General features: G+C 45.7%; 1 protein-coding gene across 1 annotated transcript in view; it reads left to right on the top strand.

The window, feature by feature from the left end:
* The window catches only part of LOC144494770 (phospholipid-transporting ATPase ABCA1-like), a 159,262-nt gene that overhangs the window by 32,215 nt on the left and 114,638 nt on the right, over window positions 1-12,409 (top strand). The window contains exon 3 of the mRNA XM_078214083.1: window positions 1,863-1,956. Within this exon, the coding sequence (XP_078070209.1) occupies window positions 1,863-1,956 (94 nt within the window). The remainder of the gene's footprint in view (window positions 1-1,862; window positions 1,957-12,409) is intronic.

The raw sequence follows: 12,409 nt of genomic DNA, 5'->3' as shown, positions 1-12,409 counted from the left end.
CACACTATATTGGACAGTTGTTCATACCTTTTTGCTGCTTACTTTCTTTGTGGGGAGCTTTCTCGTCCCGCCTACCACGGGAATCGTAGGGGGGACGTGGGGGTGGGGGGGGGGGGGGGGGGGTGCAGAGGGGCGGACCATGCAAATGTCCGTTGACCCCGGTGGGATTTTCCGGAATTGGGGCAGGTGTGCCTGGAAAATTCCGCCCTTTATTTCCTTATCAGGCTTAGTTGTAAAAAGACTTGCCGACAAAGACAGCATCTGTCGAAAAATAGTATGATCAAGGGCTTTGGTTTTATGATTCTTATCCTTGACATAATTACAAATGAGAGGAGTGGCACTCTGTTAGTCTACTTTCTTCTTTTACATCGGATGGATGAAGTAATAACTTGTGTTTTATGAGAAAACCAGTTCTATTCATACCGAGCCTTTATTTCATCTTTATTTCCGAAAATGGGGAAGTGACAGATTTCAAAGGATTTACTTCTCCTCTCCTCCAGCTCTTGCGAAGTATTATTTCTTCATTAACGATACCACGGGAAATCACTTATCAAAATCTTACTGAGCTCACTGTCCAGTTGTTTGAATCGACTGACCCTCTCTGCATGGCCTATGTGTATAAACACGGAATACTGTGTCCCGGGTGAATTAACATTTCATAGAATCATAGAAACCCTACAGTGCAGAAAGAGGCCATTGGGCCCATCGAGTCTGCACCGACCACAATCCCACCCAGGCCCTATCCCCATATCCCTACATGTTTACCCGCTAATCCCTCTAACCTACGCATCTCAGGACACTAAGGGGCAACTTTAACATGGCCGATCGACCTAACCCGCACATCTTTGGACTGTGGGAGGAAACCGGAACACCCGCAGGAAACCCACGCAGGCACGAGGAGAATGTGCAAACTCCACACAGACAGTGACCCAAGCCGGGAATCGAACCCAGGTCCCTGGAGCTGTGAAGCAGCAGTGCTAACCACTGTGCCGCCTTTTAATGTAGAACAATATTGGAATTCATGTACAGAATCAAAGAATTGATTCTAACAACGGGGGCATCAAAACCCATCGCCAGCCATAGCCGGCTGCCTCTGCTGCTGTGAAATACACAGCGGCATGCCCGGGGTCTCCACTTAGACCTAGGAACATACGAATTAGGAGCAGAAGAAAGCAAATTCAGCCCTTTGAGCCTGCTCCGCCATTCATTCAGATCATGGCTGATCACTTCCTGGTCTCAAACCCACCTCCCTACCTGTTCCCCAAATCCCTTTAACCCGTTTTTTTGTCAGAAATATATCTATCTCCTTGAAACCATTTAATGATTCAGACTCCACTGTGCTATGGGGCAGTGAGTTCCACAAATTCACCGCCCTCTGCGGGAAGTAATTTCTCCTCATCTCAGTTTTAAACCAGAGAATCCCTGCAGTACAGAAGGAGGCCATTCGGCCCATCGAGTCTGTACCGACCACAATTCTATTCCCGTAACCCCACACATTTACCCTGCTAATCCCCCTGACACTAGGGTGAATTTAGCATGGCCAATCAACCTAACCCGCACATCTTTGGGCTGTGAGAGGAAACCGGAGCACCCGGAGGAAACCCACGCAGACAGGGGGAGAACGTGCAAACTCCACACAGATAGTGACCCGACGCTGGAGTTGAACCTGTGTCCCTGGTGCTGTGAGGCAGCATTGCTAACCACTGTGCCACCGTGCCACGTCTCAACCTATACCTGTGACCTCTTGTTCTAGATTGCCCCATAAGGGGAAGAGATTTATATGAAATGTGGGCCATCTTGCAGATGAATCTTCAAAGAAAGCTTCTGTGTAATAATTGTAATGTTTGCCTTTTCTTTTTCAGCTTCAGCTGCTGATTGAGGTAGCGTGGCCTCTCTTCCTGTTCTTCATATTGATCTCCGTACGACTCTCTTATCCTCCATATGAGCAACATGAATGTAAGTCTTCAACACATTCTACTCTTCAGCGACTCAACCTGTGCTGTACTAGATTGTCATCTATTTATCTCCTCGTCATGGATTTTATACTATCATTGAACTTTTTTCCCCAAAATAAGGGACACAAAAAGCCTGATTCCTGCTGTGTTATCCGGCATGATTGGGGGATAATTTTTGGTCGCCACATTACAGGAAGGATGTGGAGGTTTTGGAGAGGGTGCAGAAGGGGTTTACCAGGATGCTGCCTGGATTGGAGGGTATGAGTTATAAGGAGAGACTGGACAAACCAGGGTTTTCTCCAGAGCAACCGAGGCTGAGGGGAGCTCTGATAGAAGTCTATAAAATTATGAGAGGCATAGATAGAATTGACAGGATCTTTTTCCCAGAGTTGAAATGTCTAATACTAAGGGGCATGCACTTAAAGTGAGAGGAGGAAAGTTCAAAGGAGATGTGAGGGGCAATTATTTTACACAGAGAGTGATGGGAGTCTGGAACGCGCTGCCAGGGATGGTGGTGGAGGTATGATAGGGGCTTTCACATAAGCACATGAACATGCAAGGAAGAGAGGGATATGTCCCAAGGGCAGACAGAAGGGATTAGTTTAATTTGGTGTCATGTTCGGCACAACGTTGTGGGCTGAAGGGCCTGTTCCTGTGCTATACTGTTCTATGTTCTATTTGGGCACTTCCTGCCCAGCATTCTTTTTGTTTCTATTTCTCAGTGAAATCCGAACACGGGTAAATGAGTGAACAAGCATAAAGCTGTAAATATGTATGCAAAGGGAAATCAGAATTATCTCCAGGCACTAGAATGGAAAAATACTTTTCAGTCGTAAACTTCAGATCTTTGTCACGAATCGCAAAATGATTGTTTTAGTCTTTAAAGCTGGGTGGATTAAACATCTGTGAACATCAGATCATTTTACTCCCTTTACTTGACGTGATTCCAAAAATAACGTTTTGATCATCACTTAAATGAAAGGAAAACAAAGGAAACCATTTTAATTATAAATTTGAGTTCACTTCTTTATTCTAAGAAATTGGCATTGGCTGTGATTCCATACCTCAGATAGTTTTAAAGTTTATTTATTAGTGTCACAAGTCGGCTTACATTAACACTGCAATGAAGTTACTGAGCAAATCCCCTAGTTACCACACTCCGGCGCCTGTTTGCGTGCATTGAGGGAGAATTTGGCATGGCCAATGCACCTAACCAGCACGTCTTTTGGACTGTGGGAGGAAACCCACGCAGACACGGGGAGAATGTGCAAACTCCACACAGACAGTGACCCAAGCCGGGAATCGAACCTTGGTCCCTGGCACTGTGAGGCATCAGTGCTAAGCAATGTGTCACTGTGCTGCCCAGATAGGAGGAGTGTCTGTCTGAGAAGGACATGATACACAGCATGCAACATCACTCTGAAAGTATGCAATGTCATCTATTATGTCCCAGCCACCCTGTGATGTTTGATCGGCTGTCTAAGCCCCTAGACGTGAATGGTTTCCATAAACCTTGCATTTGCTGAGAACACTGACAGTTTTCTCACTGGACAGAGCTATGATTAGGAAATGCTCTCATTTGATTGTTCCTTAAAATGTGCATCTAACGGCACTTGCATCCAGATTGTGGTTTAATGTGTCTGAGTCAAGAGGAGACAATTTCCGTCCACAGAATATTGCAAAATTGACTAAATGTCCCATTACATTATAGTTACTAGCTGATGCTGGCTTGACCGTATTACGATCTCTGTAGCCACTGATAACCTTGAATTCACACTTCAGATAACAGCTGAAAGAATGACACGTCAAGATTTCATGTTTTAAAACTTTTACTGTAACAAATGACTAAAGAAACACTATTGACTAAACATTATTTTCTTTCTGTGGGTAACTTATACTTTAAGCTACAAAAATAAACAGTTCTATGTACTTATCACACATTGCACCCTCCACAGACTTACAGTTCTGATAACCAACAATTCACAGTAGCTCCTAGCTTCCTACAGGTTGCTTTCTTTTTTTCTCAGCTCCTGAACTTCCAATTCCAGAACTGACTTTCACTGTGAAGGCTATGCTATGGATTCCTTCCTTTAGCTCTAAGCTAGGAAAATCTTAAAGCGTTCTTTGAGTCCTCAGGAATTTAGCCTTCAGTTTGGGCATGAGGTCCCACCCCTGCATGGTGAACATTAGAGTCAGCATTTTCTCTGCTTCATGTGTAGGACTGGCTGCTTCTATCTCCTGTTCTTTACCTCTCAGTTGGCTGCAGACCACATCAGCCAGAAAAGGCTGACTGTCTGTGATATTCATAGATTTAAATGGAAACCTGTAACTTGATTTCAAAAATGGTCTCCTTTGTCCCCTTCCCTACAGCAACGTGAAACACATTTTTGTATCTAAGTAGAAATATTAATGAGTTATCCTTGTTAGAAGTAAATGGGTAGTTTACTGCACAAGTGTTTACAATCTGATATCTATATTGTCTTTCTGGGATTTTGGGGCACTCCAGTTCTACTCATGGCATAAGTCTTGACTTTGTCTACATTTCCCACTGCCTCGGGAAAGCAGCCAGCATAATCAAGGACTCCATGCACCCCAAACATACTCTCTTCCACCTTCTTTCATCGGGAAAAAGATACAAAAGTTTGAGGTCACATACCAACCAATTCAAGAACAGCTTCTTCCCTGCTGTTATCAGACTTTTGAATGGACTTACCTTATATTACATTGATCTTTCTCTACACCCTAGCTATGACTGTAACACTACATTCTGCACTCTCTCCTTTCCTTCTCACCTGTGTACTCTATGAACGGTATGCTTTGTCTGTATAGCATGCAAGAAACAATGCTTTTCACTGTATATCAATACATGACAATAATAGATCAAATCAAATCTAAAACCTAGGGGTTGTGGCCATTGTCTTGATGCATAAAGGCCTAGCACCTTCCACTCAGTAAATCAATCTGAGTTTTCCTGTGATCTCTAACAACCTAACCAGTCAGGCTCACTGTTAGGCAGACTGCAGAGCAGGTGACATGGCCCCCTTTGCTTACCGTAAATTTAAAGATATAGTCCCAGAATAATCTTACAAAACTCATAATTGTGACAACAGTTCTCTGGTTCTGCAGGTTCTCAGCTTTAGATACAATGAGACAAACTCGTAAACCAGTGAGATTAAAACACTCTGACATATAAATACGTTGTCTTGTTCAAGAAATAAGTTGCATGGTCCCTTCATTCCCCACCCACCATCATGCTAATTTTACCTGAGGTGGATGGTTTGTGATTTCAGTATCATCTTACTGCCAGTAATATATAGCACACATGGTTAATAAATCTCCCGAGGCGCATCAACATGCAACTGGGGAATGAGGCAATGGATAGAAGGTTAATTTGTTTTCTTGACCTATCTTTTGGAGAGTTTCAAAGTGGTTTATTTTAGTCCGTCTCCTTGCAAAAGCAGCTTGAAATCAACTTAACGTCACAGTCATGTCACCAGCTCCTGACACCGTCCTCTTAGCTGCTACCAGCAACATCAAACAAGCCTCATGTGTTGAACAAGGTTGGTAGGAGATAGGACCCAATTGGGAAGTGCGGGTGGAGTAGTTCTGGTCATAGAAAATTAGATAGGTGAGAATCATAGAATCCCTACAGTACAGAAGGAGGCCAGTCAGCCCATTGAGTCTGCACTGACACCAATCCCACCCAGGCCCTATCCCCGTAACCCCACTTATTTACCCCGCTAGTCCCCCTGACATTAAGAGGCAATTTAGCATGGCCAATCAACCTAACCCGCACATCTTTGGAATGTGGGAGGAAACCAGAGCACTCAGAGGAAACCTATGTAGACATGGGGAAAACATGCAAACTGCACACAGACACTGACCCGAGGCCGGAATTGAATCCAGGTCCCTGGCGCTGTGAGACAGCAATGCTAACTGCCATGCCATCATGCCGCCCACTTACACCATCTATATGGGACCTTCCCATTGGTATTGACAGAACTCACTGCTCTCTCCCACCAAGTTCAGACAGCAGTGAGCTTGCTGATACAGCATTTTATTGTGGGCCGCAGTTTTGAACAACGCATCACCTCACTTAGCTAAGATTGGGAAGTTGAGAGATTCATGTCTGTTTTTTTTCATCCATGGGCGTCGCTAGCTTGCCAGCATTTAGTGTCCATCCTTAGTTGCCCTTGAATTGAGTGGTTTGCTGGGCCATTTCAGAGGGCAGTTGAGAGTCAACCGCATTGCTGTGGTTCCGGAGTCACATATAGGGCAGACCAGATAAGGACGGCAGATTTCCTTCCCTAAAGGACATTAGTGAACCAGATGGGTTCATGTGTTTATGGCATTGTACCATCATGGTAGCAAGGAGCCACCTTGATCTGATTTGATTCTTTTTAAATCTTGATCTGCTTTAAAACTGAAGACCCATACTGGAATCATTGACTCTTAACGCATGGGCTCTTGTCTAGATTTTCCGCTGAACCACATGTGGCTGAACCAGTGCTCGAGTTCTAGATCACAGTGTTTGTCTCCATAACACAGACCTATCCACAATTAAGAATTTATTGTGTGGGGGAGTCCAGGAGAACGCTGTAGCAAGGATAAAATAGGACTTGAGTGAGGATGCAATATTTGCTACATCACATCGGACGCCCATTGTTGGTGTCAGAGTGGGTTCCCTTGACGCCCGTAGATGTGAATATTAGGTCTGTCATGTGACAAGCAGTAGTACAATTCTTCCTGTATTGCACACCGGCCTTCAGAATCCCTTCAGAATTTATTAACTATAGAGACCCATTTCTATAGCAGGTAGTCACTTTAAAGTTTTTGTGCAGCCAGGCATCTGCATTATTTATCCCAGAATAAAAGCCCGAGTTTTATCTTTCCGGCTGTTGCGTACCCGTGCAAAGTAGCCAGAGCATCGGCTCCTGTCTAAGTGCAATCTAACCTCTAGGCTGGAATTCTCTGCCTGTTCACTCTGACAGGATCTTACCATCCCTCCAAGAGTGTACCACCCCCCACCCTCCCCCCCTCCACCCCCCCCCCCGTCCCCCCGTCCCCCATCCCCCCCACCCTCCCCTGCCCCGTCATGGGTCTCCCGGTGGCGGGGAGTACATTCAACCCCGTTAACAATGGCGGGACCAGATGATCCCACCACTGGCCAATCATAGAAATCATAGAAATCCTACAGTGCAGAAGGATGCCATTTGGCCCATCAAGTCTGCAACGACAGCAAACCCACTGAGGCCCTATCCCGGTAGCCCCACATATTTACCCTACCAGTCCCTCTAACCTACATATCCTGAGACACTAAAGGGCAATTTAGCATGGCCAATGCACCTAACCCGTGCGTCTTTGGACTGTGGGAGGAAACCCACGCAGACATGGGGAGAATATGCAAACGCCACACAGACAGTGATCCAAGCCGGGAATCAAATGGCGGTCCCTGGACCTGTGAGGCAGCAGCGCTAACCACTGGTGGACTGCCTTCTGCCATGCGGGGGTTTGCATGGAAAATACCAGCCCCTGCTGTTTCACCTGGTGTTCTGAAGAGCCAGCCTTATTTCACCATGACGCATTTGGTAGCATGCTCACCTTTATGTCAGAAGGCTGTGGCTTCAAGAGCTTCTCCAGATGCTTGAACTCAGAAATCCAAGGGCGTGATCTACTGGCCTTTCCTGCCAACAAGATCTTCTAGTCCCACCGAAGGCAGCGCCCCCTGTCGTGTGTTCCCCATGGCCGGCGAGCAACGCAAATGGCCATTGCTCTTCTGGTACTGCCAACAGCCAATGTCGAGCTGCCTTCATCACTGGGAAACCTGCCACAGAGGGGCCAGAAAATCCCACCGTATGTTGATACTCCAGTATCATATTGAGTGGGTGCCGCACGGTCAGAGGAACTGCTTTTTCTTTTAGATGAGAGGTTCTGTTTGCTCTCACAGGCCATGGCATGATTCTGACAAAAGATTGTGGGTTCCGCTCCCATTCCAGAGAGCTGAGCATAAAGCCTAGGATGACATTCCAGTGTCATACTGAGGAAATGGCTGCACTCCAAGGTCACCTCAATCGGATGATGCATTAGACAGCGGCCTTGTCCGCCATCTTAGCTGGACATGAAGAAACCTAGCTGAAAGTAGATCAGGCAAATTAGCAATGGTGTCCTAGCCATATTTATCCCTAAACCAACATCACTCAAACAGATGATCTGATCATTATCACATTAGTGTTCACGAGACCTTGCTGTGTGCAAATTGGTTTCCTTCATTACTGCACAGGTGTGGGGGGGGGGGGGGGGAGGGGTGGGGAGCAGAATGCCCGAGCCACAGGGTGGTGATTGCCAAAATGAGGTCTACGTTGCAGGAACCACATGGCATTAGGATATGGAATCATTGAATTCCTCCAGTGAAGAAGGAGGCCATTCTTCCCATTAAGTCTGCACCGACTCTCGGAAAGAGCATCTTACCTAAGCCCTATCCCCGTAACCCCACTTATTTACCCTGCTGATCCCCCTCACCCACACATCTTTGGCCATGCTAAATTGCCCCTTACTGTCCCAGCCACCTAACCCGCACATCTTTGGATTGTGGGGGGAAACCGGAGCACCCGGGGGAAACCCAGGCGGACGGGGAGAAAGTGCAACCTCCGCACAAACAGTGACCCGAGGCTAGAATTGAGCCCAGGTCCCTGGTGCTGTGAGGCAGCAGTGCTAACCACTGTGTCACCGTGCCGCCCACATCTTACATACTATAACAGCAACTTAATGATTGCGTCAGCCAGTCAGCATTTCTGCTTGTAATTTCTTTACATTCAGGGTAGATATGGTCTGCAACACAATGATGCTGTTCTTGTACCTTGGTCTCAGCACTTTGCCTTTCGTAGGACATGTGGCACGAGGTGTTAGGTCTGAACTTTATTGAAGCAGACTGATATGGTACAGATTACAGAAGCAATAACTGATGGTTGATATCAGTCCTAATAAACTTCTATCAGAATTTGAATGTGGGCAACATATCATTTCGATCCCTTCAATCGTACATCATCACATTCTTTGAGGGGTGAAACTGATTAAAAGTTGTATGTCGTTTAGTAACGTGGTCAAAGTGACTCGAATGGCATGCCTACCCCAGACACATTTTGCGATGTTGAAAATGAGCATCCAGAGCTGCTTCTCATTAGTTGAAAGGGATTGAGTCACCAGGAATTTCTCTCTTTGTACCAAAGTCTGCCTGATAGTGAAAAATCCGCTGGCAAATACTCACGCGCTGACGGAGTACAGGTCTTCTCAGCAGTGCTGCTTTTGAAATTTAAACTGGGCAAACTTCAATCGGACTCTTCAGTGTGAAGATAGCCTAAATCACAAATCTGTTCCTTATCAGTGTATTGAGACATCATGTCAGCCTTGCACGTGTTGGGCCAGGCTGAAGATGGTTTGAGTTCAAAGGATGGTATGGACAATCACTGGGACTAAGGGAGGCGATGGCCTAGTGGTATCATCGCTAGATGCTCATCCAGAAACTCAGCAAAAGCTCTAGGGACCCGGGTTCAAATCCTGCCACGGCAGCTGGTGGAATTTGAATTCAATAAAAAATATCTTCAATTAAGAATCTACTGATGATTATGAAACGATTGTTGGAGAAACCCATCTGGTTCCCTAATGTCCTTTTGGGAAGGAAATCTGCCATCCTTACCTGGTCTGGCCTACATCTACGCAGAAATGTGGTTGACTCTCAACTGCCCCCTGAAATGGCCTAGCCAAGGGCAACTAGGGATGGGCAATAAATGCTGGCCAGCGACGCTTATGTCCCACGAATGAATTTTTAAAAAATTGTCACTTTGTTTTCCATCCTGGAACTCCAGCCCTTCGTGGGAGCCATTTATTATCTGCTTCTCTTCACCAACTGAACTGATAAGGGATAAAACAGCTTACCCCCACTGTCACAGGTTTCACTGTATTAGACCACTGGATATGCCATCCAAAAGTGATGGAGTAGTGACTAAAATGGGACACCTACCTATTTAACAGGGACCCAGGTCATACGAACCTACGAATGAATTAGGAGCAGGAGTAGGTCACTCGGCCCCCTCAAGCCTGCTTCGCCATTCAATAAGATCATGGCTGATCTGATTGTAACCTAACCCCACATTCCTGCCCCACCCCCGATACCTTTTCACCCCCTGGTTATTCAAGAATCTGTCTAGCTCCGCCTTAAAAATATTCTGCATCCACTGTCTTTTGAGGAGTGGAGTTTTGGGGACTCTGAGAGAAAAAAATTCTCTTCATCTCTGTCCTAAACCCATTACTTTTATACAGTGACTGCTAGCTCCAGATTGTCCCACAAGAGGAAACATCCTAGAATAGAATCATAGAACCTCTACAGTGCAGAAGGAGGCCATTCAACCCATCGAGTCTGCACTGACCACAATCCCTCCCAAGCCCTATCCCCATCACCCCACTTATTTAACCTGCTCACCTACAAAGGGGCAATTTAGCATGGCCAATCAACCTAACCCACACACCTTTGAGTGTGGGAGGAATCCCACGCAAACACAGGGAGAATGTACAGATTCCACACAGACAGTGACCTGAGGCTGGAATTGAACCCGGGTCCCTGGCACTGTGAGGCAGTAGTGCTAACCACTGTGCCACCGTGCCGCCCCTCTCCACATCCTCTCCACATCCACCCTGCCAATACCCTCAGAATCAAGTTGGCTCTTACTCTTCTAAATTCTGCAACCTCTCACCAATTAGATAAGTTTATTTTTTATTCTTCCTGCCAGAGTGGACAAGTTCACGTTGTAGATTCACATTTGCCCAAATATGTTCCATCTGCCAGATTTTTGCAGATGTGTGGCCATGTAGGAATGTGGTTTGTTGGGGGCTAGCAGGTCACTCGCAAGAGGAGATGTATCTTTAAGACACACAGACAGCAATCTTAAAGGGGCAGTGCATTGCAACAAACAGGGGCGCACAACCAAATGACAACAGAGGACCCAGATATGCTACAATACTTTATTAGGTCCTTTATTGGACCAGCCCCCACAATCATTGCCCTTTTTCCACTATGTCCCTTGTAACCAGGGTAGTGGATGAGGGATCAGATACTGTCCTGTTAACCATTTCATTATATTCTCTCTTTCAATGTGTTCTGTTTTCTCTGAATGGAAATACATTTGCTTTGTTTGTTTGTTTTGGATTTCGCATTTCCTCTCCTTCCCTCAGTTCCATTTATAGTTTGCTGTTTTAGTTTTAATTGCCTGCCCTAACCACTCTCTTAATCCCCGTGTGTATCCACTGTATTTCCTGTATGGTTTGAGGTGGTCAGCTTTCTACTAATTAGACGAGAGAGTTTTGATTGAAACATTACTTCCACTGAAATTACAGCATTGAAAGATACTGTTGGAACCTGGCAGTCTGTGTTGGCGTTTATCCTTCATGTGGACAGTCATTCCAATCTTGTCTCCACACTGTTCTCATGTCGCCTTCTCTTCTTTATTTTCAGCTGTTTATCTTATTGCCCTAGTTGCACTCTTGTTGGAAAATATAAATTAACAAAACTTAAACTTTATTTATTAGTCACAAGTAGGCTTACGTTAACACTGCAATGAAGTTACTGTGAAAATCCTCTAGTCGCCACACTCTGGCACCTGTTCAGGTTTCACAGAGGGAGAATTTAGCATGACCAATTAACCTAACCCACACATCTTTGGACTGTGGGAGGAAACCAGAGCACCCGGAGGAAACCCACACAGACACGGGGAGAACATACAAATTCCACACAGACAGTGACCCAAGCCGGGAATCGAACCCGGGTCCCTGGAGCTAAGAGGCAGCAGTGCTAACCACTGTACCGCAGAGAGCCGCCAACCTTCTCAGTGGTGCTGTCTTATTCAGTGACCTAAATGAACTTTCTGACAACCTGTAGAAGTATCAGGAATTGTACGGATAATGGGAGTGCTGGAATGATTTTGGGAGCGTCAGTCAGTCATAGTATGGAGGCTGGTCATGTCTAAAAGATGGTGGTTAGGCAAGTGGGATGAGTTAGATTTCCACTGCATTTAAATGATCCCAGAAATAGGGACCTCGGAACACAACAAAAAGATCAAGGTCCACCTATTATGCAAACCTCGTCACCACATGATATGACGATGATGGAGTTGTTGACTAATCGTAGCAATTAGTCTCCATCAATTAGTCCACAACTGACCCAGACATGAGACAAGGAAAACCTCCAATACTTTGGGAACCAGAAGTCCTATTCTTCTCAAACAAACTGCACTTAACCACATGATCCTGGATGGCAGTGTGCTGATTTAGGATGGAATGCAGGCTAGGATACTCATCGCATTAATAAGCAGAAATAATGGATTCAGATGGATGTTCAAATGGGGTGACAAGGTGGCACAGTGGGTTAGCACCGCTGCCTCACAACACCAGGGACCCCGGGTTCA

Source organism: Mustelus asterias, chromosome 6 (assembly GCF_964213995.1).
Source record: "Mustelus asterias chromosome 6, sMusAst1.hap1.1, whole genome shotgun sequence".
NCBI classification, from domain to species: Eukaryota; Metazoa; Chordata; class Chondrichthyes; order Carcharhiniformes; family Triakidae; genus Mustelus; species Mustelus asterias.
The sequence above is the reverse complement of the archived record's forward strand: the minus strand, read 5'-3'. Positions and strand labels throughout refer to the sequence as shown.